At 43.2% G+C, this 25300-nt stretch overlaps 1 protein-coding gene, 1 non-coding gene and 1 pseudogene across 2 annotated transcripts in view; 2 read left to right on the forward strand and 1 right to left on the reverse strand.

Moving 5' to 3' along the window:
- The window catches only part of KLHL6 (kelch like family member 6), a 60528-nt gene extending 35434 nt beyond the window's left edge, over positions 1-25094 (forward strand). The window contains exons 3-7 of the mRNA XM_025877893.2: positions 2900-3349; positions 12221-12458; positions 17582-17784; positions 19618-19831; positions 21175-25094. Coding sequence (XP_025733678.1) covers positions 2900-3349; positions 12221-12458; positions 17582-17784; positions 19618-19831; positions 21175-21476 — 1407 coding nt within the window. The 3' untranslated portion in view covers positions 21477-25094. The remainder of the gene's footprint in view (positions 1-2899; positions 3350-12220; positions 12459-17581; positions 17785-19617; positions 19832-21174) is intronic.
- On the reverse strand, positions 10307-11166 carry LOC112828666 (14-3-3 protein zeta/delta pseudogene; annotated as a pseudogene).
- Positions 18578-18680, forward strand: LOC112834697 (small nucleolar RNA U13). The gene has a single exon (XR_003211002.1). It is a non-coding gene; the product is annotated as a small nucleolar RNA U13 (small nucleolar RNA).
- Positions 25095-25300: the final 206 nt, after the last annotated feature.

Consider the following 25300-nt stretch of genomic DNA (forward strand, 5'->3'; position numbering starts at 1 on the left):
CCAGTGACAGTTTACATATTTTGAAAATTTATTAATTTTCATATCATCTTCTTCTCATGAAAACACTGGAATAGTGTACCTGCTGTTTGCGCTGGAGGCTGCTACAAAAGTGAGTTCCCTTTCAGTGCTCGTAGACACCTGTGGGCAGAGCCACATAGGGTTCTGGTGACAGGTTCTGAGGGCTCAGCAAGTCTTGGTCTTGATTGTATATTTTTACTTTTTGAACTGAAAATCTGCAAACAACTGAACAGGTGTTAGAATTCTCAGTCTCAACCGTTTCTACTGTTGCTCATGCGAGGAGTAGATCTGCAGGCGATGGCTGGGGCCAGCAAACAGAGCAGTCTGAGGCCAAATTCAAGCTTCTCCAGCATTTCATTGACCCTTAGTCAATGTTTTCTAAACTGACAACTAGAATGAGTGTTCTGACGTGGAAAGATAATATGTTGCAATTGGGATTGACCCAAAAATCCTAGAATGCTCTGGAGTGAAGGCTGGAGCCTAAATCAATATGGTTCGCTCTAAGACCAGCCCTACCCCCACCCCCACCCTTCAGGCCTTACAACCCTGCTACCCTCAGCTCATCACTGGGGTGTCTTCTCTGCAGGTTACACCCCGTTGGATGCAGGTCTGCCCCATCCAAACTCTCACTGGGCTATCTGCCTGCCCTCAGACCGGCCCTACCCACCAGGTCCTCTCCACTCAGCCTTCCTCTTTCCCTCCTGTTAATTAATTCATCAACCCAAGAACACTGAGAACTTGACCCGTTACTGGCCCGTGGACAGGAAGGGGAGATAGGAAGTTAGCCTTGTTCAAAATTAAGCTCCAGAGAGCAGTGAATAAGAATGAACTGATGCATTTGAATATTGTACACCTTAAACTAATATAACACTGCATGTGTTACATTAAAATAAAAAAAAAAGAATGAACTGATGCATTTGAGACACCTCATCTGTAAAATGAATATTAAATAATATAATGGATATGACAGTGCTTTGTAAATGGTTAAGTGCTGTATAAGCATAAGGGACTCATATATTTATAAGAATGATGATTATTTATTTATTTTTTTAAGATTTTATTTATTTATTTGAGAGAGAGAGAGAATGAGAGAGAGAAAGCACGAGAGGGAAGAGGGTCAGAGGGAGAAGCAGACTCCCCGCTGAGCAGGGAGCCCGATGTGGGACTCGATCCCGGGACTCCAGGATCATGACCTGAGCTGAAGGCAGTCGCTTAACCAACTGAGCCACCCAGGCTCCCAGAATGATGATAATTTAAAACTAAGATATGGAAACCAACAATTTTACAAATGAATTTTTAACTTACAAAAGTGCTACTTATTCATTTTAGAGGATTTTTAAAGTATATTTAAAAAGTAAGGGAAATTCTCAGAGTCTTATTAGGAAGTGTGGTACCTTACATTATTTATACACTATCTTCCCTTTCTATCCTTATGGGACTGTGTCTATGGGAGGATTATTTTTCCCTTGGCAACAAATTTTGCCACATGACTTACTCTGACCAATTGAGTGTGAGTGGAAATGGCACATGCAACTTCCGAGCTGAAGTCTTAAGAGCCTTGTGAGTCTCTGCCATCTTTTTTCTCTTCCTGTCACATCTCAGCTCAGGGCTTTTCTGTCATCCTGGGCCTTGGAATGAAGACCCCTGTAGGACATATAACGTGAGTGAGAAATAATTATTTATTCTTGTCAGCACCTGAGATTTGGGGGTTATTTGTTACTGCAGCATAAATTGTGCTAAGATACTGATATACCGAGATATAATAACTGTTAATATTTTGATGTATACCCTTCAGTCTTTTTTCTGTGCTAATATTCTATATATCTATTTTTAAGATTTTATTTATTTATTCGACAGAGAGAGAGAGCACAAACAAGGAGAGTGGGAGAGGGAGAAGTAGGCTTCCCGTGGAGCAGGGAGCCCGATGCAGGGCTCGATCCCAGGATCCTGGGATCATGACCTGAGCTGAAGGCAGACGCTTAACGACTGAGCCACCCAGGCGCCCCAATATTCTATATTTTTTATAAAAATAGGATCATAATGTACCTATGATTTTGTGAAGTGCTCTTCTCATTTCATCTGCAAATATTTTGTATATATCTCTAAAACACAAGGATTCTTCTTTAAAAAAAAAGGTATTTATTTGGCAGAGAGAGACACAGCGAGAGAGGGAACACAAGCAGGGGGAGTGGGAGAGGGAGAAGCAGGCTTCCCGCTGAACAGGGAGCCCGATGCGGGGGCTTGATCCCAGGACCCTGGGATCATGACCTGAGCCGAAGGCAGATGCTTAACGACTGAGCCACCCAGGCACCCCAACACAAGGATTCTTCTTGAAACATAATCACAATACCATTATCACACTTAAAATGAACACTATTCCAAATAAGGTCCAGACTTTGCATGAGGTTGATGTGTCTCTTACATCTCTCTTCATTTCTAGGTTCCTCCTCCCGGTCTTTCTCTCTCTCCTTTACCCGCTTGTGATGTATTTGTTGAAGAAACTGAGCTTGTTTTTCCATAAAGTTTCTCACAGTCCAGATTTTGCTGATTGTATATTCCCATGGTGCCATTTAACGTGTTCCTCTTTCTGCTATATTTCTTGGAAACTGATTAAATTGAGAGGCTTGATCAGATTCAGTGAACAGATATTTAAACTCAATACATTATGAGCATTTTCTATATCATTTAATATTCTTTTACATGTCATATTAATGACTACAGAGTTGCCAAAAATAAGAATGTACATCATTTCTTTAGCTGATCTCCTACTGTCAGTCATTTGGATTGTTCTAATTTTTTGCCACCACACATGACTTGCTGATAAGGCTCCCTGTGGACTAATGGTTTTCTGGCCTGATTTGCCTCCCTTCTGGTCTCTTAGTTCCTGCGGATGGTAGATGCCTGCGCCAGCTTCCTAACAGAAGCCTTGAACCCCGAAAACTGTGTTGGAATACTGAGGCTGGCGGACACACACTCCTTGGACAGTCTGAAGAAGCAGGTTCAAAACTACATCATTCAAAACTTTGTGCAGATTCTGAACTCTGAGGAGTTCCTCGAACTTCCCGTGGATACTCTATACCACATCTTGAAGAGTGATGACCTCTATGTAACTGAGGAGGCTCAGGTGTTTGAGACTGTGATGAGCTGGGTCCGACACAAACAGTCAGAACGACTCTGCTTGCTCCCCTATGTCCTTGAGAATGTGCGCTTGCCCCTTCTGGACCCGTGGTACTTTGTGGAGATGGTGGAGGCAGATCCTCTTATCAGACAGTGCCCAGAGGTCTTCCCGCTGCTTCAGGAAGCCAGGATGTACCACCTTTCAGGCAATGAGGTGAGTTGACGATGAGCGACCCTGTAGTTAAGCAGCAAAGTAGAGGAGTCAGCAGCCTCACAGAAATGTAGGTGAGGCTGGCTTACCAATCCTTAGGAACAGCATGGAGAAGAAGATGCTGCCACTGTTCATGGTTTGAGTCAGGCAGTTCCAGAAGCCCTGGATTTCTGATCTGTAAAATGGGTCTGATACTACATTATAAACAGCTACTGAGAGGACTGAGTGAGATAGGAAACCACTCAGCACATCCTTCCTCTTCCCAGTGCATAGGGTGGAGGTTGTTGAGGGTGACACACACAGGACAGAATGTACCCTGTCTGGTCGCCATCCCACAGGAGTACTGCTTTCCTCGTTTGCCCTCTCTGGAGAACCGCGAGTCTCTTGGATATCCTATGATGTTACCTTGGTTCAGATTGTCATTGTTTCCTTCCTGAATTTCTGAAAATTCCTCAAAACTCATTGTCCTGCCCTCAGTCTGGCCTCCCTCCAGGTCATTCACCAGCTGGATGATCTAAAACTCAAGCCTAATTATTGTGTTCTTGGGCTTACCCTCTTCACGGCTCCCCATGACTCTCAGGGTAAAGCCCACACACTTCCTGCCTCCGCTCCCAGAGCCACGCCTCACCCACTTCACCTCCCACCCACTTCTCTAATGCCACCTCCAGCCTCTCCCTCCTGCTAGGCTCCTAATGCACTGCTTGCAGTTCCTCAAAGTGGATGTGCTTTTTCATCCACTAATGCAGACTAATGTTCAAGTGCCTTTTTCCTCTCTCCATCTAGCTGACTTCTACTCCAGCTGCAAAAAATTAAAGCATCACCTTCTCCAGAGACCTCTCTCATTCTCATAGCACCTGGTGCATTGCTGTGTCGTAACACCAGCCACCACATGGTAACCATTGACTTCCTCATCTGTAATTGTCTCTCTACTAGCAGATTGTTATGGTCAGAAAAATGTATTATTGGACTTTTCATCTCTAGACCTTACGAGAATCCTTGGTATAGAGTAAGCGATTGGTAAAAGTTGAATAAATAAATGGGTACCAAGATGATGAATACACATATCATTTGGATGTATTTGGTTCTCCTTAACAACTCCTGAAGAAATGTTTTATTCAAAACTTCATAAATACAAAAATAGGCTTAGTGGAGAGGAACAAAACCCTCAGGAAATAATAATATAGGGACAGTGTGTTAAGTTTATACACGTGGGCACACACACTTATATACCACTGTACAATAGTTCTAGGATAGGCTTCCAAACCTTCATTAGGCCATTGATAGATCCTAGCCACAAGTGGTTTAGAAATTGTCTGTATGAGGCCCCTGGAGCCTCCTTCTTTTCTTGTGCGTCCTTTTCTAGTTCTGTGTTGTCCTCAGATCTACTGTCATTGATTCACTCTGTAAATATATCCTTAAACGTTTGGTAGAATTTACCAGTGATACTATCAGAATCAGTGAGTTTTGGGTTTTTTTTTTAAAGATTTTATTGATTTATTTTAGAGAGAGTGAGAATGCAAGTCGGGGAGGGAGAGGGACAAGCAGATTCCGCACTGAGCGCGGACCCCGATGTCGATCTCACAACCTTGAGATCATGACCCCAGCCAAAATCAAGTCTGACATTCAACCGACTGAACCACCCAGGTGCCCCAGGAGTTTCCTTTGTGAGGTTTTTAACTACAAATTGTATTTCTTTAATAGATATGGGGCTATCTATTTCTTCTAGAATGCACTTTGTTAGTTCGTGTCTTTCAAAGAATTTCCCACTTCATAGAAGTTGTGGAATTTATTAGCATAAAGTTGCTCACAGCATTCCTTTATTATCCTTTTAATATCCGTAGAATCTATAGTGATGTCACATCTCTCATCCAGATATTGGTGGTTTATGTCTCCTCTCTTTTTTTCCTGGTCAGTCTGGTTAGAGGTTTATCAATTTTATCAGTTTTCTCAAAGAAACAGCTTCTGGTTTCACTTGTTTTTATGATTTATTTCATTTACTTGTGTCTGGTCTTGATTGTTTTCTTTCTTCTGCTTACGTTGGGTTTAATTTTCTTTTATTTTTTTAAAGTGGACGCTGATGGGGCCCCTGGGTGGCTCAGTCGGGTAAGAGTCTGCTTCCGGCTCGGGTCATGGTCCCAGGGTCCTGGGATTGAGTCTCACATCAGGCTCCCTGCTCAGTGGGGAGTCTGCTTCTCCCTCTCCCTCTGCCCCTCCCCACCATTCATGCTCTCTCAAATAAATAAATAAAATCTTAAAAAAAATAAAAATAAAGTGGAAGCAGAAGTCATTGATTTGAGAACTTTTTTTTCTAGTATTGTCAGTAGTGCTATAAATTTCCCCGAAGTACTACTTTAACAGCATCCCATATATTTTAATAATCTATACTTTTATGTCTGTATGTATGTATGTATTTTTTGCAAATAAATTCTGAACACCAGCTCTGTGCCAGATATGGCACCAGGCACTACAGAAACAGTCTCTGCCTTATGAAATTTATGGTCTGTCAGAGAAGCCAAGACAGTAAGCGAATGAACGGTGATGAGTAGACTGATGAAGGGAGTTCAGGCAACCATATGGGTCCTACCCTATACTGGATATGTGGGTCACTCGCAGATGGCTCAGCACTGGGTATCAAAGCCCTCATAAAACTGCAGACAGTGTCTGTCTCTGCAGCTGCTCTCAGTTTAGCATTCAAAGTACAGAGTCTTGATCAACTATGCTTCCAATAGTCTAGCTACTTTTATTTCTGCTTCCTGTTTCCTAAGTCCCTGAAATGCAGGTGATAAAGGTTTTCTGCTGATATAAAATATCTCTGCTCTGCCTTCTGCAAAATTGCTGCTATGAAGTATGTGTTCTGACTTTGGTATTTGCAGTGTGGGGGAGAGTGGCATCGTGAGTTTTGGATTTAGGAAAAGAGAGAATTCTGATATCTGGAAGATTTTCCAGTGGCAGGACATGGACTTTGCATTTAGGCAGATCTGAGCTTTAATCTTGACTGCACAATTTACTATGTGACCTTGGGTAAGCTACTTAACTGCTTGAAAGCTCTGTCCTGACCTGTAACATGGAGATAATAATGCCTACCAACTGTTACAATTGTTTTGAGAAATTAAATAGGATAATAAATGAGATGTGGTTAGCACAGTGTCTGGTGCATGGTAAGGCTCCACAAATGACGACTGTTCTCATTCTTTCTCAATTCCTTTATGGTGCACTATTTCTCACAACCAAGCATTTTCTTTCTCTGAAGCTAGGATTTCTCTTTTCTTTTTTTAAAGAGATTTTATTTATTTGTCAGAGAGAGAGTGAGCATAAGCAGGGGGAGCAGAGGCAGAGGGAGAAGCAGGCTCCCCGCTGAGCAACAAGCCTCCTGAGGGACTCGATCCCAGGACCCTGGGATCACGACCTGAGCCGAAGGCAGACACTTAACTGACTGCACCACCCAGGCGTCCCAGATTTCTCTTTTCATTGTGTCTAAGAGTTGCTGCTTTATTGTCCCAAATCCTCAGGGCACTTTCTCATTCCCATTTTACAGTCTGGGTAACTGAACCAAACAACCACTGTGATCTTCGAATCGAGGTTTCACTGCCAGTTCATTCCCTGAAACTCCCTGTCTGCTCACTGCTTGAATGGTCTTGGGTTTCCTCCTGGTAATAGTGGTGTAAGTCTGGAAGCTACTCTCTGAACACACTTTTCCCCTTAACCTTCCTTTTTCAAACCTAAAACCTTCTTGTCCTATCATCATCTCCCCCTTTTAACTGTATTTTAACTGTATTCCTCATCTAAGCTCGTGGAGGCGGCAACAGTGGGAGATTTTAGAACCCTAAAAGCAGACGTCAATCTACATTTGATTTAGAAGTGGTAGCTAGTACCTTCATTGAGAGAAATCTTTGGGGGCAGAGATAGTTTCCCCTCTCTTTCATTGCCTCCTAAGTTTCCAGCGACCACCTTGATTTATACCAAAGGCTGCTCTGACATGTGTGGTGTTGCTCACTCCTGAGCGAGGCAGAGAGTCACCCCTGAGGACAGCTTTGTTGAAGCAACACGGTCACTTCTGTTGGTCCCCTAGTATAGACCCTGTTAATGAATAGGCAGCAAGGTGCAATTGTCTGTTCTATTTTTAACAATCTGAAAAGACACTGGTTAGGGCTGATTGTTGCATGTGATTCACTGGAAACCCTCCTATGTGTCTGCAACAAATTTGCACATCTCTGACTTCAAGACTGGCCCTTGTCATGCCTTTGGGGTTAATATTTTGTCAAATGTAGCTGAATTTACATTTGATAATAGTGCCACCTGGGAGTTCTGTGGTGCCAAGTGATAAGTCAGGTCTTAATACCCAGCAATTCCATCAACTGGAGTGTTGTATTAGTTATCTATTGCTGTATAATAAATTGTCCCCAAACTTCATAGTTTACATTTATTATTTCACAGCCCACAGGAATCTAGGCCTGGTTTAGTTGGGTGGGTTCTTGTTCAGAGTCTCTCATGAAGCTGTAGTCAAGCTGTTGGCAGGGGCTACAGTCATCTCAAAGCTCAAACAGTGTTGGAGGATCAACTTCCAAGCCCACTCACAGGATTGTTGACAGGTGTCAGTTCCTTGCTGGCTGTTGGCTGGAAGCCTCCGTTTCTTGCCAGGTGGGCCTGTCCATAGTAGCTGGCTTTTCCAGAGCAAATGGCCCCAGAAAGACTGAGAGAGCCGTCCAGATGAAAGCTGTAGTGCTTTTTATAACCTAGTTTCAGCAGTGGTAAACCATCGCCTCTGCTGTATTCTACTAGAATAGAGGCCTCCCCTGGAACAGTATTGGGGGGACAACATAAGATGTAAATGCCCTGAGGTGGGGATTGCTGAGTGCTGCTGTGGAAGCTGGTTACAACCATGATCTAGACTGGGAAAAAATCTGTATCAGGTCCTGGGATACCTAGGTCTCCTATTCATTCATTCATTCATTCATTCATTCAACAAATGTTTATAGAAACCCACAATCTCCAAGACTATTCTTGGTGCAGAGGATCCATTGGAGAATAAGGGCTGTTTCTGTCATCAGGGACCTTATAGTAAATTACAAGGAAGTAGAAAAACTGCTGTGATGGGGAAATTCAGGACTGTGGGAACATGTATAGAAAGTCAAGAATGGCTTCTTAGAGGAAAGGACAAAGGGACATTACAAATAATGCTAATGACTTAAAGGGTAAGTGGATGGGGAGGTGGTGTGGGAAATCAAGGACAGATATTATGGGGGGATCCAGATAGCAGGTAGGAATGCACGGGTTTCTTTTTTTTTTTTTAAAAAGATGTATTTATTTATTCATTTGAGACACACAGAGAGAGAGAGAGAGAGAGAGAGAGCACGAGCAGGGGGAGAGGCAGAGGGAGAAGCAGGCTCCCCGCTGAGCCAGAAGTTGGACATGGGGCTCCATCCCAGGACCCTGGGATCATGACCCGAGCCGAAGGCAGATGCTTAACCATCTGAGCCACCCAGGCGCCCCTTGGAATGCAGGGGTTTCAATGGGAGCAGAGTCATCCACAGCCCAGGACTCAGGAATGGGGTGCCAGGCTGGGAATCAGGAGTAAGATCACAGCTAGTCCAGTCTCCTACTGGCCAGCAGGCTACTGAGGCAGGAGGGCAGCCACCGTGAAGAAGATGGGGACCTCAGAGGAAAGCTGAGGCCTGGCTTTCAGAGCTGGAATAAAGGTCACACAGGGACCAATTCTGGGAGGCTAGGGCTGTCCTCTAAGTGTTGCTCCACAATTCCTAATCCTTTTGAAAGGACCAGATTGGTCCTGGAGGTTGCATCTGAACTGTGGGGAGGGGAGATTTAGGGGCATGAACCAGGGCAGATAATGGGAAAGAAAATCACAGAGTGGCAAAATTTGTGTTTGGTGCCAACTCATTGCTCAGATCCTGTCCTGCCAGCTTGGTATCCTCACAGTGACTCCAAGTTCCCAGGCCCACCCCTCCCACCCTTATCCCAGCTGTCTTCTCCACTGTCAGTGCCCTCAGATTCTGCCCATTGCCCCACATACATCCCCCACTTCTTTCTGCCGACCTCCAAAGGAGAGCCCGATGACACACTTGATGGCCATGAATTGAGGATGCAAAATTTACTGTATCTGACTCTTTGATACAGAAAACCAAAGTCTCTTATGGAAAAGTAGAGGTTGGGTGTTGGCTGGTCTGCTTACTTGTGACCATTGATTGGATTCACCGCTTGAGGGGGCAGTTTTTGCTACTGTAACTTGTTTGTCACATCTGTGGTCAAGATTGAAATTTCTTTTTTTTTTTTTTCATTTTTACTGCATCTTTACTTGTACATTTGTTCGTAGGTTGCCTAAAACATTTAAATACAAATTAAAAGGAGTGTAGCAAAAATAATGAAAGCAAACAGCAGGTAGCTTTACAAATAATGGAATGTGAACCGTTTCTGCCCTTATCCAGAGTAAATTGGGTCACAATTAAAGGAACACTTCTGCAACTGTAGTCAAAGGTGTGCACATTGAAGAGTATTCCACAGATACTCATGGTTCAATATGTAATATCTACAGAATACCCATTTCTACTACAGCCTTGTAAGTGCTCCAAACCTTAAAGTACCCACAAAAACTACACCTGTATCTGGAACCAATTATCCCTTTTATTCCCCACCAGGACAAACCAATATGTAGGCAGTTTTCTTTGCTTAGACATGGAAGCAGTTTTAACACTGGCCCTTGTGAAGCCACAATGTACCAAAAGTACTATGCCAAACATTTATAACTAGTATAAAAATTCCACATCCCCATATTGGCCACCTCAAGATGAAAACAGATAACTCCCTAAATGTTAACTGGCTCTACTCCCCTAATATTCAACATAAAAACCACATGGGAAATATAGAAATTCAAATAGAAGTAACATAAACCTGTCATAAATCATAAACAAAAAACTATTTGTGGGACAGCATGGATGACAAATGGTCTACTGTGTAAATTTTAGAATGAGGCAGACAAAAGTTGGAAGGCCGGTTAATTTTCCCCTCCTTCTCCTGCTTCAGCTTCGTCTCCTTGGGTGTCCGATGTCCACAATGTCAAGTTGTCTCTCAGTAATTGCATTATTAGCGTGCTGTCTTTGTAGGACTCTTCACTTAATGTATCAAGTTCAGCAATGGCTTCATCAAAAGGTGTCTTTGCAAGAGAGCAAGCTTTCTCCGGGGAGTTCAGAATTTCGTAATAGAACACAGAGAAGTTAAGGGCCAGACTCAATCTAATAGGATGTGTTAGTTGCATTTCCTTTTTGCTGATTTCAAAAGCTTCTTGGTATGCTTGTTGTGACTGATCCACAATCCCTTTCTTGTCATCACCAGTGGCAACCTCAGCCAAGTAACGGTAGTAGTCTCTTTTCACTTTCAAATAGAAGACTTTGCTCTCTGCTTATGAAGCATTGGGGATCAAAAACTTTTCCAAAAGAGACAGTACATCATTGCAGATATCTCTTAGCTCGGTCTCAGTTTTCTCTCTGTATTCTCGAGCCATCTGCTGTTTTTTCTCAGCACCTTCCGTCTCTTGCTCAATACTTGAGACGACCCTCCAAGATGACCTACGGGCTCCTACAACATTTTTATAAGCAACTGAGAGAAGATTCCTCTCCTCATTGGATAATTCAGCTCCTTGCTCAGTTACAGACTTCATGCAGGCTGCCATGTCATCATATCGCTCAGCCTGCTCAGCCAGTTTGGCCTTCTGCACCAGCTCATTTTTATCCATGACTGGATGTTCTGTGTCCAGAGTGGGTGGCGGCAGACGGACGGGGGCTCAGCAGTCTCTGGGCGGCAGTGGCGAGTCTGAGACTCTGTCCGTCAAGATTGAAATTTCAAATCCTGTGTGAGGTCAGCCTGACCTTGCAGGCTGCTTTGGTCATTGGGAAGTGGGTGCTATCTTCCATCAGCCCACCTGTAGAACCTTCCCCACTGAGCCCAAGGGATGGATGGAACCAGGAGGAGGGCAGCTCTCCCTTTTCCCTAATAATGCCAATATGCCATCTCTAGCTTCTCCTACTGCCATGACTATCTATTAAGGGCTGTGCCTATGCCAGGTGCTCTGCTCGTCCCTCATCCCTCTACATCACAACCGCGTGAATGCTCACAATGACTTGATGACACAGAAATGATCTCAGGCATTTATGGAGATTGTGTTGCTTCTCCAAGGTCACATAGCCACAGGTGGTGAAACCAGGACCAAACTCTGGGTACTTGACCTTCAAACCTCTGTTCTTTCAGCTGGTTTCAAATATCTGTGATGTGGATTTCTTTGCTTGCTCAAGGCTCTGAAGGGTCATATCTTTGATGTTGGGACCCAGTCCTCCAACATTCCTTGCCACACCATGCTCCCGTTTGGTTCTTTTTCCCTAAGTCTCCAAGTGCTCTGTGTGCCTACCGTCAGGACTTCTTTTTCAGAAGAGATCTAGTGGTGAGCAAAGTCTGGGATATCATTAAGAAATTGAAACCAGGAAGGGGTGGAAGGTGGCCAGAAATGAAATTCCAAGGTTCAAGCCTTCAGACCGGGCGGGAAGGGTGAAGTGCATTTGATGGTAAACAGACCAGGACTTCTTAAGATAGCAGCAAAAGCAATAATAGGTAAGCTTTGTTGAGTATCTATTATACCCTGGGCCCCTTGTAAGCCAGGCACATTACATATATGATACCATTTCATCTTCACCACAGACCTATGAGGTAGTTACCACTAAAGTCCCCATTACACAGATGATGGAGCTGAGGCTCAAGGTGAGGTCACATGGTGGCAGAGTTGGGAACTGGGCTCTGCTTGGTTTGGCTCCATAGCCTGGGCTCTGAACCTCTGTGTCACCCTGCCTTTACGTACTTCCATTGGTTTTCCAGATCATTTCGGAGCGCACCAAGCCCAGGATGCATGAGTTTCAGTCTGAGGTATTCATGATCATTGGTGGCTGCACGAAGGATGAACGGTTTGTGGCGGAGGTTACCTGCCTGGACCCCCTGCGGCGCAGCCGCCTGGAGGTGGCCAAGCTCCCCATGACGGAGCATGAGCTGGAGAGTGAGAATAAGAAGTGGGTGGAATTTGCATGCGTGACATTAAAAAATGAGGTCTACATCTCAGGTAAGCAGGAGTCACATGATGCCAAAGCAAGCCCCCAGTGGCACTATGCATTTCCCGAGTGAGAGCCAGGCAACCAACTTAGAAGAATTACTGTGAATGGCGATGGTCTAGCTCTGACTGGATCAGCACGTGGGAACCAGGAGCTCAGGTGGTCTTATCTTGGAAAGCGCATTCTTACTTAATGGACGCTAACCTGTGAGCAGTATTATACTAGGATCTAGGGGAGCAGGCAGACAGGTCCGGTCTTTAATGGAAAAGGAAGAAGGAAAGTGATACTAGAGTTTATTTGGTATTTGCTAGAGGTGTAGGACACTGAGCTGGGCACTGGGTAATGAATAAAAATGTCTGCTCTTCTCCCCAAACCTGAACCCTCACCTCAAGTTTACTGTCATACCTTTAGATGCTCCAGTAGCACACAGTACTTTGTCATTTCTCACTTCTAAGTTATTTGCTTATTTATAATTACATGGCGCCTGATTCCCATTAGTCCTTAAATTCCACGAGAGTCAATACTGTATTGCCAGTACCTGGCACTGCGCCTAGCTACTAGTAAATAATAAATATTTATTAAGTGACAAAGTCTCTACCATCTTTAAAGCACAGTAGATGAATTTACACTTTGGTGGTATTTAATCATTTGCCTCACACATCAACTCTCTAGGGTAGATGATTTTAATCTCCAGTTACAAATGAAGAAAATGCAGGCTCTGAAGGATTATAAAATGTATCTGAAGATAAGTCACACACTGGTAAACATCAGGCAGGGTTCCAACCCAGGTTCTCTGAGTCCCATATCTCCCCAAGACATCAAAAGCCAGCCAGCTCTTCTTGGGTAATGAAGAAGAGGAGACAAGCATCCTCTGTCCTCTCTCGGAGGCTTTCTCTAATCTGAACTTGTTTGGGGAAGAGCTTCTTCCCAGAACTGGCATCCTCCCAAACCAAGGGCAGGTCCGTTCTTCCCTGGGTATGTTAATACCATAGATTAGGTAATAACCCTTATTTATCTTGTAGAAATATTTTTTTGATTGTTGTAGAAGATTCAAATAATAGAGTGTAAAGTAGAATATGGCAGTTTCTCTGTGCCATTACAATCTTCTGTGATTTAACTTTTTTACAAAAATAATTTTATATTGGCTTATATTACTTTATATTACTTAGAGTAAGTAATGCTAGTTGCTGTCACAAATGCTAAATCTCAATGAATTATTGCAATAGTATGTCGGGGGAGTGGACCTGCTTCACTGAGTCATTCAGGGACCTAGGCTCCTTCCATCTGATGATGCTGCCTTTTTCCACTCGTGGCCTTCCAGGTTGATGCATTTCAGGAAGAGGGAGATACTGAATGAGTTGAGAAGGCACACCTGCTCATAACAGCCTCAGCGTGGATGGGAGGCATCAATCCGCTCACATTCAATTGGCAACAAGTAGCCACAGGCCCCCCTGCACCACCAGCCCCCATGCCGGCGGGCTAGGAAATGTAGTTTAGCTCTGTGCGCAGGAGGAAAAGACAGGTTTGGCAATCACAGTCAGTCTATGTCACATACACTACACATGTTATTCTAGTTTGTCCTTTTCCTCTCTTAGATTTGTTGTTGTCTATTGAAAAATGATACAAGCAATGCATGAAGGCAGGCTTGCTACACACAGTTAAATCATAGAAACTTGTACTTCAATTAACAATCTATTTTGGACATAATTACATGTTGATATAATGAATCTATCATATGGATTAAGTCTATTGAATGAATGAAACACAATTTTTTAAACTTTTATTTTCATAATGGAAAAAATACTGCAATAGGCATTTTATTTTATCTTAGTTTTTTAAGGATTTTATTTATTTATTTTAGAGAGGGGGGGAAGAACAAAGGGGGAGGGAGAAGGACAAGCAGACTCCCCGCTGAGCGCAGAGCCCCATGCAGGGCTTGAACCCCTGACCCTGAGATCATGACTGAGCCAAAATCAGGAGTCAGGTGCTCAACCGACTGAGCCACCCAGGTGCCCCATAATAGGCCTTTTAATACACATATATTTATGAACTTGTGCTGCTCTTTGGAGAAATTCCTGGAGGTGGTCATAAGATACGTCAATTTAGAATTTTTGTAGATATTGTTAAATTGTCCTCCAGAAAGTTTGTACCAATTTACAGTTCAACCAATGTTGAACAACAGTGCCCATTTTCTACACCCTTGCTAATATTTTTTATTATCAATTACATTTTTAATAGCTAGAATATTTAATTAATTAATGATGTTAGCATATTTTCATATATTTATTAGCTAACACTTTATTTTTAAAAAATTGTATATTCCCACACTTTGTCTTTCTATTGGATGTTTGTCTTTTTATTAATTTTTTGGAGCTCTTATTATATATCCTTTGCTATTTGTATTGCAAATAGTTTCCCTCAGACTATGATTTTCTTTTAACTTTGATTTATATTGTATACAGTAACTTTCTTTCCTGTGTGATTCTATGTTTCATGTCATGCTTAGAAAGCCCCTCCCCACCCCAAGATCATCAACATCTTCTCCTATATATTCTCCAGTTATTTTTATACCATTTATTTATTTTTTTAAATTTTTTATTGTTATGTTAATCACCATACATTACATCATTAGTTTTTGATGTAGTGTTCCATGATTCATTGTTTGTGCATAACACCCAGTGCTCCCCGCAGAATGTGCCCTCTTTCATACCCATCACCAGGCTAACCCATCCCCCCACCCTCCTCCCCTCTAGAACCCTCAGTTTGTTTTTCAGAGTCCATCGTCTCTCATGGTTCGTCTCCCCCTCCGACTTACTCCCCTTCATTCTTCCCCTCCTGCTATCTTGTTCTTTTTCTTTTTTCTTAACATATGTTGCATTATTTGTTTCAGAAGTACAGATCTGTAATTCAACAGTCTTGCACAATTCACAGTGCTCACCGTAGCACATACCCTCCCCAATGTCTATCACCCAGCCACCCCATCCCTCCCACCCCCCACCACTCCAGCAACCCTCAGTTTGTTTCCTGAGATTAAGAATTCCTCATATCAGTGAGGTCATATGATACATGTCTTTCTCTGATTGACTTATTTCACTCAGCATAACACCCTCCAGTTCCATCCACGTCGTTGCAAATGGCAAGATCCCATTCCTTTTTATGGCTGCATAATATTCCATTGTTATACCATTTATTTTTGAATTTTATTTTAACCATAATGTGAAAGAAGGTTCTAACTTAATTTTTCTCCAAATAAATAGCCAGTTGTTCTAATACCATTTATTTAATGATGTTTATATCTTTCAGTCTCTTCTGTATTCATTTCATTCGGTTTGATTGTCTGATGCCAATACCATACTGCTTTCATTATCATAGCTTTTTACTGTATTTTGATGTTTGCTAGGAAAGCCTTATTCATTCTTTTTAAAAAGTTTCTTAGAAATTTTTCCAAATTTACTCTTCCAAATGAAATTTAGAATGATCTCTTCAAGTTCCCTGAAAAGTTCTGAAGGCACTGAATGTATCAATTAACTTGGGGAGGGTTGACATCTTTGCAATAACCTGTCTTCTCATCTATGCACATGAAATGCTTCCCACTTAATCAGGTCTTCCTTTACATCTTGAAGTAAAAAAATCATAGGTTTTTTTTTAATACAGTGTACATACATTTCTTTGAAAGCATGTAGTTATTTTATAACTTTTTTTAAAAAAGATTTTATTTATTTGAGAGAGAGAGTGTGTGCGTGCACGTGTGAGGTGGGGAGAGGCAGAGGGAGAGAATCTTAAGTAGGCTCCCCGCAGACTTCCAACACAGGTGGGGCTCAGTCTCAGGACCCTGAGACCATGACCTGCGCTGAAATCAAGAGTCGGACACTTAGTTGACGGAGCCACCCAGGCGCCCCTATTTTATAACTTTTGACACTACCTAAATGAGATCAATATCACACACACTGTTTTGAATAGAGACCTCTCAAATGTATACAACCCAAGGAAAAATGGTTAAACTATATGAACAAAAAATACATGGAAGAGGAAGAAGCTCAGTTTCCCTAGCAGCCAGGAAAAACCAAACTATGACAGTACTTTTCTCCATCAGCCTATAAAACAAACCAAACCAAAAAAAAACAAAAAACAAAAACGCTCTTAATATATGCTGTGGGTAGGGTGGGGGAAGGTCAACCAGAACAGCTGTGGAAGGCTCTTTGGCAACACCTATAAAAATTCAAAGTGTGTGTGCCCTTGACTTAGAACTCACTCTGGGCTCTCCTAGAGAAATGCTTACCCAGAACACAGAGCATCATCAGTGATACACCTTGGCCTACTAGTGCACATTTATAAGTCTGAAAAGTACATCTTTTGCTTTAAGTAGTTGGTGGTACTCTGTGCTGATGAGGAATGGAAACACAAAGCTGATAAAATATTTTATTAAAGTCACCAAAAAAGTCAGTTCTCCTTTGTCTTGGTCTCTCACCCTAACTGAATTATGTATTTTCTGTTTATTGAGAGAGTGGTCTTGAAAAAAATATTTACCAACTCATTCTCAAATTACCTATTGTGCGCATCTCATTCTTTTATAAAAAAAATATTTAACAATAGGATTAAATTCCACTTATGTTTTTTGTATAGATTGGAGATTTGAACTGAGACAATTTTGTAAGATTTCTTGGTGATTTTTCCAGGTTTGTATTTGTCTAAATAAGTAAGCAAACAGAACTTAAGGTGCCTTCTAATTTGGCTGTTGGTGAAGGACCTACCATCCCCACCCGCAATCGTCCAACCTCACCTGACCTGCCTTACTTCCTTTCCCTTGGCTGCACAGACACGGAGTCCAGGCACCTGCTGGCCCCTACCCACCCACATGGACGTGGGTGCTGATTTCCTGAAGACTTCTCTGAACCCAACTCATTCAGCCACCTCTTCCCTGAACTCTCACAGCACAGAGGTGACACACGACACAGTCCTGGTACACAGTTCACCCCACCCTCACACTGGCTCTCTCTATCCCTCTGTGTTGGCTCTGTCTCCCCAACCAGACGACACACACCTTCACAATTTCTTAAGGACTGTGGGAAATTATGGGACAAGCTGTATTTCTGACACATCTGGTGGTTTCTTAAATGCTCTGTATCTCTTCTAGGTGGCAAAGAAACACAGCACGATGTTTGGAAATATAATTCTTCAATCAACAAATGGATTCAAATTGAGTATTTGAACATAGGCCGCTGGAGGCATAAGATGGTGGTGTTAGGTGGCAAGGTCTATGTGCTTGGAGGTTTTGATGGCTTGCAGAGGATCAACAACGTGGAGACCTACGATCCCTTCCATAACTGCTGGTCAGAGGTATAGGAGATTTCCTTCTTTTTTTTTTTTTTTTTTAAGATTTTTATTTATTTATTTGAGAGAGAGAAAGAGCACAAGCAGGGGGAGTGGGAGAGGGAGAAGCAGGCTCCCTGCTGAGCAGGGAGCCCAATGAGGAGCTCAATCCCAGGACCCTGGGATCACGACCTGAGCCGAAGGCGGAGGCTTAACCGACTGAGCCACCCAGGTGCCCTATGAGTGACTTTGTATTACTACTTCAAAGCTTAAAAAAAAAAAAAAGTATATGCCAATGTAGGTATATGGCTTTCTGATTTCTCTGCTCGCACTGAGAACATTGTTGGTGGCTCTGAGCTTCCCTCCTGAAAGGAGCCATTGCTTCAGCATTGCTGATCAGGTCACAGAAACAGCTTCCTTTCAGGGACAGCTCTGTGTGGGCAAGAACCCCAGATGGAGAGGGGAGGCTTGGTCCTAACCTCGGTCTGCACGTCTTAGCTCAGAATCTCTGTCTCCTCAGATGCCATCTGTTGTCTCCACAGTGGGCCTACAGGGATCCCTTTACTACACTGTTTACTGAGTCAGAGTCATTTGGTAGTGTTTAGAGGTTAGCCCTTATTTATTTGCCTATTGATCATGAACCATTTATATGCTGCTTGTAAGACTTTAGCAATTCAACCTTAGGTGTATATCATTGCTAATCAGTGGGCATAAAGTTTCAATTATGCAAGGTGAATAAGCTCTGGGGATCTGCCTACAGATAACAGTACTGCATTTTATGCTTAAAATGCATTTTATGCCTAAAAATGTGTTAAGAGAGATCCTTTTGTAGTTCATAAGCATGATGATGTCGTGTTCACGCCGTTGTGTGACACGTGCCTCCCTCAAACCTTGTTACAACCTTGGCACATTACCCTCTGATGTGGGAAAAAATTTGCTAAGAGAGTAATCTCATGTTAAGTGTCCTTACAATAATAATAATAATAATAATAATAATAATAATAATAATAAAAAGTAAAATGAACTTAATTCCTGTATCTTCAGGTTAGGCCCAATCTCAAATTTTCTTTCTCCTTACCAGATCATATGTCAGAGTATGTTCCACTTTGGGGAGTATAAAACATGATCATCAGAGGCACAGGCAAAGGTAGCCAGGTCTTCATGCACAGCCAAGATCTGTCAACCTGAAAGCTGCTATATAGCCCTTAATATTTATGGGGGTGCGCCCCAGATCTGCTCAACTTGTCAAGTCCCATTACAGAGTTGCTCCATGACCTAAGAGGGCCATGTCAGTGGATAAGAGGCTCTGGGAAGTGCCCTTGAATGCTGTGGGGTTCACACAAATCTTCATGCTACCCCAGAGTGGGAGTCTGCTTATCTATGGCCGCCTGAAACCCTTATACCAGCTTTTCTTCCTAGATGTAAGCAATATGGCCAATACCTGGCATATAGTAGGCACTCGTATTTTTTAAATGAAAGAACACATGAATGAATATAAATAGGCATGTTTGAGAAAGCATTTTCCTCCAACACTGGCTGGTTTCATCTGTATAAATGTTTATTCCTATGTACACCTTTTCTCCCCTGATAGCTGGACTTCGGAAGAAACAGGCTGGAAACATCCATCACTCAGCCTGTTCTAGCCTGTCCTGAGTCTGCAGGGAGGGTGGGAAATACATGCTTTGACCTCTCTGCATCGCAAAGGGAGTCAAGCCCACAGGCCTTGTGACTTCAGGCAAAGGATGCCCAGGCTTGTGTCCCCTAGCTCCTGGCCTGTGTGCTGTGAGCCGTGGCAGCAATCTGGGAGCAGTCTGTAGCTGTGGGGCTGACAGCGTCTCCCGGTGCCCTGTGCCTCTGCAGGCAGCGCCCCTTCTCGTCCACGTCAGTTCCTTCGCAGCCACCAGCCATAAGAAGAAGCTCTATGTAATTGGGGGCGGACCCAATGGGAAACTGGCCACAGACAAGACTCAGTGTTATGACCCTTCAACTAATAAATGGAGTTTAAAGTCGTCCATGCCAGTGGAGGCTAAATGCATCAATGCAGTCAGTTTCCGGGATCGCATCTATGTTGTTGGTAAGTGAATGAATGGCATCTTATTTATCTGAGGCCCCCCACCCATGCAGTCTTGCAGGTAGATCAGATAAGGCCCTCCTGGGAACTGACAGATTCCTGGGAGATGTGGGTGAAGTTGAAAAGAAAGAGAAGATGGGATTGGTCCGGGCCTTGGTGGAATTTACCTTCTAGTCCTGGATACAGAAACAGCCCACTTTTAGGGGACATACAAAGCAGACTGACAGCTGGGCCTACTGGACGAGCCAGAAGTTGCTACAGGAACGAAGCATATTGTAAACATTAGCAAATGTACAGAAATTGAAATGTGCACAGTATATATGGTAAGTGACTGATAAATAGTAGCTATCATCATTTCTTATTTTGTGTTCATGGGAATTTTACTCTTTCCACTTGCTTTGGGGGCTCTGAAAAGTTGCATTTAGCCAAAAGGAAAGCGTGGCTGGCCAGACCAGAGTTGGCATGTAATTGTTAAGGATGATGGATCTCAATCCTGACTACTCATGAGAATCACCTGGGGAGCTTTTTACAGAAATACGCATAGCTGGAGCTTACCCCAGACCAATGATATCAGAATGAGAAGGAGGATGCTGGCCAACAGTGCAAGGTTTTTCTAACGTGCAGGTGATTTTCTCGGGCAGCCATGATTGAGAGTCACTGATTTAAGGAGATGCCAAAAATACGTAACTCCAGTAAATAAGAGCTAATCAGAAAAGGCTTCCTGGAAGCAAAATACAGGAAGAGATTAAGGAAAAACCCCTTCTCACCCTTGCTTCAGGTTTCCTGTATCTGTATGGTCAGTCTCATGACTTCAAAGCTCATCTTAAGATGGTGACGTGGACTGGTGTCCCAGGTCATGCTCAGTCTACAAAGAGATGCCACTGCCTCTAGTCACTGCCATGTGTTGATAGCTTCTATGCACCAGGCCTTCTGCAGGTGCTTTATACGCATGGTTCTTCTCATGTCTTAAAACCACCACGGTCTCAGGGCTTATGGTTACAATAAAAACGTGGCAGAGCTGGGATGACAAGCTGAGTGCACCCGATGCACCAGGTGGTATTTCCTCCAGGGAGCAGTCTTAGGGTACATTTTGGCACCACGTGAAGCCAACTGTCCTTTCACACGTGATTAGCGCCTGGCCACAGAGTTTAAAGGGCTCTGCGAAGTGTTTCTAGCATGAGACTTACTGCCCTGCATACCCACTCAGCTTCCCGGAGAGCCACGAATCTACCCTTTCTATTAGCAAGATGGTGGATTTGACCGAGCAGAAGTAGGATTTTTGTGGGTAAAGGGGAAGAAAACCAGAAGAACAGCGAGATGCCCACCGTGTTTCCCTTCCTCTTCAGGAGGGGCCATGAGAGCGCTGTACGCGTACAGCCCCCTGGAGGACAGCTGGTGCCTGGTGACCCAGCTCAGCCACGAGAGGGCCAGCTGCGGCATCTCGCCCTGCAACAACCGGCTCTACATCACCGGGGGACGGGACGAGAAGAACGAGGTCATCGCCACCGTGCTATGCTGGGACCCTGAGGCCCAGAAACTAACGGAGGAGTGCGTCCTGCCCCGGGGGGTGTCGCACCACGGCAGCGTCACCATCAGGAAGTCTTACACCCACATCCGGAGGATCGTGCCCGGGGCTGTGTCGGTGTGACGCACGAGGGCGCCGGGCAGGGCCGCGGGGGCTCGGGACCAGGTGCCAGGAGACCTTCCTCCTCATCTGTCGCCGGGTTCGTGCCACTAAAGACAGCAGGCTGGGCTTGAGCTACAGGCCCTACACCTGGGCTCCCCGTGGCTTCCCGTGGGACTCCTTGGAAGTCACAGCTTTGGGACACTTGAGACCAGCCAGGAATGTTTGCATGACCTACCTCAGGAGGGAAGAAGAAGAATATTTAACATTCAGGACACACCTGTCCCATGCCAGGTTCTGTGCCAGGCACTTGTGTATATCAATTCATTTAACCATAACGACCTGGTGACTGGATATTATCACTTCAGTTTTACAGGCAAGGAAACCGAGTTTCAGGGAGGCTAAGGGCTTTGCCCCTGGTCACTCTGATTGTAAGTAGCTAAGCCAGGAATCTAAACCCAGGTCTTTCCATTGCAAGGTCAGTGGCGTTCTGTCATGCTGTCTATCTCTGAGTAGGAAACAAAAACTGGCTCATTTTTTGTTCTGACACGTTTGCTAAAGGATTCACTCAGAAAGGCAGGGAAATAAAATTGTTTCTTTTTGTTCTTTTTTTCTTCTATTAGAGCCTTCAACTCCTTGTCAAGAGTGTTTCATATGTTGTTCTCTCTGACAGGACCGGGAGATGGGTCTGGGAAGACCTATATGCTTTGAAAGAGATAAAAGACTTTTCCCCCATCAAAACCTCTATTTCTTATATGTACCTTATAGAGGTACATTCAGACCAGAACTGTCATCCCCAGACAGAATTGTACCTTCAGCACGGGGCACTGGCCTGGCCTCTTCATGTCCAATACCTGTATTGCAATGTAGAAAGGATTTTCCAGAGACTCAGAATACTATTTTTTTTTTTAATGTAAACATCCCTCCACTGCTGACCACTGCAGGAATGGCTGATTCTTTTTGAACTGTATACTTTCTACCTTTTAGACTGTGATTTGAGTCCTTGTGCCTGAGTCCTTGTCACCTTCCTGGAACCTTAGTTTTCAGGATCCTTTGAAGCCCTTCTATTTGGTTTTCGGATCAGTCTGGCACAATTTGGACTCAAAGAATGGAGTCTGTCCTTCACTCTAAGAGATAGAGCTTTCAGATGAGCTCACTGGAAATTCATTCTAATCCCCAAATTGGGGAAACAGATTAAGAGATCCTGTTTCATGTGCCGTACTTAAAAGCAACAACAATGGTAACGACATAGTAACCGCATTACCCAGTGTGTTTTATTTTCATCATATGATTTCAAATCTCTTTACAGAGTTTTATTTCATGGCAGATGTGGCAGATTGTGCTTGTACTTCTGAGTAGTTTGGGAAGTTAGAGGTATTAGAGTGGATAGCGTGTTGAATTTTCATAGATAAGTTATGGTTAGAAGAGGCTAAAGTTCAAAGCTGATTTAAAAAAAAGACTTGGAACATTGCAAATGAGATTTCTATGTATGCTTAGGTCATTGAGAATAAATATAAACGCATGTCGGTGTGTGAAAAGCTCTGTGCCTAGGGGTCAGGTTAGGTTTAGCTCCCTGCTCCGAAAAGCAGGATGGGAAAATACAAACATATTTGTGGAAATTTAGAACACATTACAGTAAGTGATGCACTTACTCATGAGCACTAATAATCTTAATGAAGCTTTCAACTGAAACAATTTAATCTAGTTCCATTTAGCAAACATTCAAGGTGTCCTTTCTGTTTGTCAAGCCTTGGGGACGCCAATGAATAAGACAAATTCCCCCCAACCAAGAAACACTCAAACCGGTAAACAGGCCACGAGTCGACATTATAATTTTTCTTTTCATCAAGTTAGAGAAAAATGAGATGTATGAGGTTACATCCATGTCTTTATTGCCCTCCCAGTGGTCATCTTGAAAAGCTGTGCTCTTGGGTCAATGATGTGGCCATTGCTTACATATTTGACTTTTTTGAGATCACTTTCAGAAACTATTTATGAGCTAGAGAAATCATTTTCCCAAGACCATTTCAGGGAAGAACTTCCAAGGAGGCTATCTAATGACAACATCAATGGCATATGCAGAGAGGTCCCCTCAGAAAGAGAGTGTCCCTTGTCATGGCAGTCCTTTGATAAGAGTAGTTGCAAATTTTGCCCCCATCAGTGGATCAGCCCTACTCTGAGAAAGTGTGGATTTAGGATCTTTGTGTTATAAATCTGGTTCTAACAGCAGGACCCAAGTATCAGGACTAGTTCAGAATATAAATGAAGGCAAGGGAAGGATTCAATGTGATATGTCACCAGATATGCAGGTGAATTGTAAAATCTCAGGAGCCTGGCTCTCAAAAAATAGAGATTCTCAATAATGGCATGGGTTGGCAGACAGTTACACCTGTTAAGGCTGTACAGAATTCTGCACTTAAAGCTGCCAGTCAGCAGCTTTTAGGGAAAGAAAAGAGTTCAAGTAATTTGGGGAAACTTTAAAAGCATATCGGGATTTAGCTTCTAGGCACTAGCCAGGGATGGAAGCTCTTAAAATCTAATTTCCATTCACAGATAATCAAAAATTTAGTTTGTGTAGCTGTCATAACCCATCCCACCAGCAGGGGGATGAGGCAGAGCGGTGCCCGATGAACCAGAGGCAAAGGGCCAGGGGACTGAGGCAGGGCATGTGGCTCATCTTGGCCCAGCAGACTGGATCTGGAAGAAGGTCGTGTGAGGGAACAGAGCGCCCCTGGCTGGGAGGAAGAGGAGGTCAGGTTTAAGGATACAGGTCTAGAAAATGATATCATGGTCCCTAGAGTTTGTGAGCTTGACTCCATTCTCAAAGGCAAGGGAGATGAGGAACAGGTGGTTCAGGCAATTGGGTTCCAGGAGAAGAGAGGCACAGGTTCAAACAGGACTGGCAGCCAGACCCACTTTTTGGGGTGCTCTGAGCTGCTTGGCTGGGTCTCCTATTTTACTGGACCTAAAGAGAATGAGGCCCAGAGGCTGTGATGGGATGGGAACTGTAGGAGAGGTTAAAGGACCCCAGTTGCCATGCTGATCTGAAATGGGCAGGGAGCTAAGCTCTCCTGAACATAAACAGGTAAGTGTTCTTAGCCGTCACCACATTCTGCAATCAGTGGCTTCAGGAAACACACACACTCCCACACTGCCCTTGAACTCAAACTGTGCTCTCAGGGAGATACAAATATCGTTTGCTTATAGCTGTGAAACTATAGCTTTGCTATTTATAAAAGCACTTGAGGTACTGTTGTCATTTACGAATCCTACTTGATTTTGAAAAAGAAAAGTACTCAGAGTTTTCAAAGTGGGTAAATACCACTGGAATTTCTTATAGAAGGTCCTAACTTGGGGTTGCAAAATCATTTTTTCCCTTAACATCTGATTTGAGTGTTGTATTAGATCTCATAATCTGAAGAGCCATCCTTCATGGAAATCCACAAATATCTCACATATGGCTCTTGCAAAACCAATTTTGACAGGCTGAATTTTCATATTTATAGGTAAAAGAGTTGATGCTTAGTTGACCAAATCCTTTAAGCATTTTGGTTACGTGAATTTGTATTTTTTTAAACCATCAAACTAAGGATATTGTTTATACATAAATATACCAATAAAGTTTGTATTTATTCAATAACATGTGGAATGGATAAGAATGTGTTTTACACTAGGTGAATTTTTTTTTGCTTGTTTTAGTTGATATGAGTAAGTGGTATCTGAATAGAAATTAATTTAGGAGGTGGAAATTTAAAATATTTCAGTTGGCTCAACAGGGTTTCAATAAAATCATAGGATAGAATTGATCAGAGGTGGTCTATAGAACGGTAAAAAAGTAGACAGCTTTT

Source organism: Callorhinus ursinus, unplaced genomic scaffold (assembly GCF_003265705.2).
Source record: "Callorhinus ursinus isolate GAN/ISIS: 27379988/994484 unplaced genomic scaffold, GSC_fseal_2.0 scaffold1, whole genome shotgun sequence".
Lineage (NCBI taxonomy): Eukaryota > Metazoa > Chordata > Mammalia > Carnivora > Otariidae > Callorhinus > Callorhinus ursinus.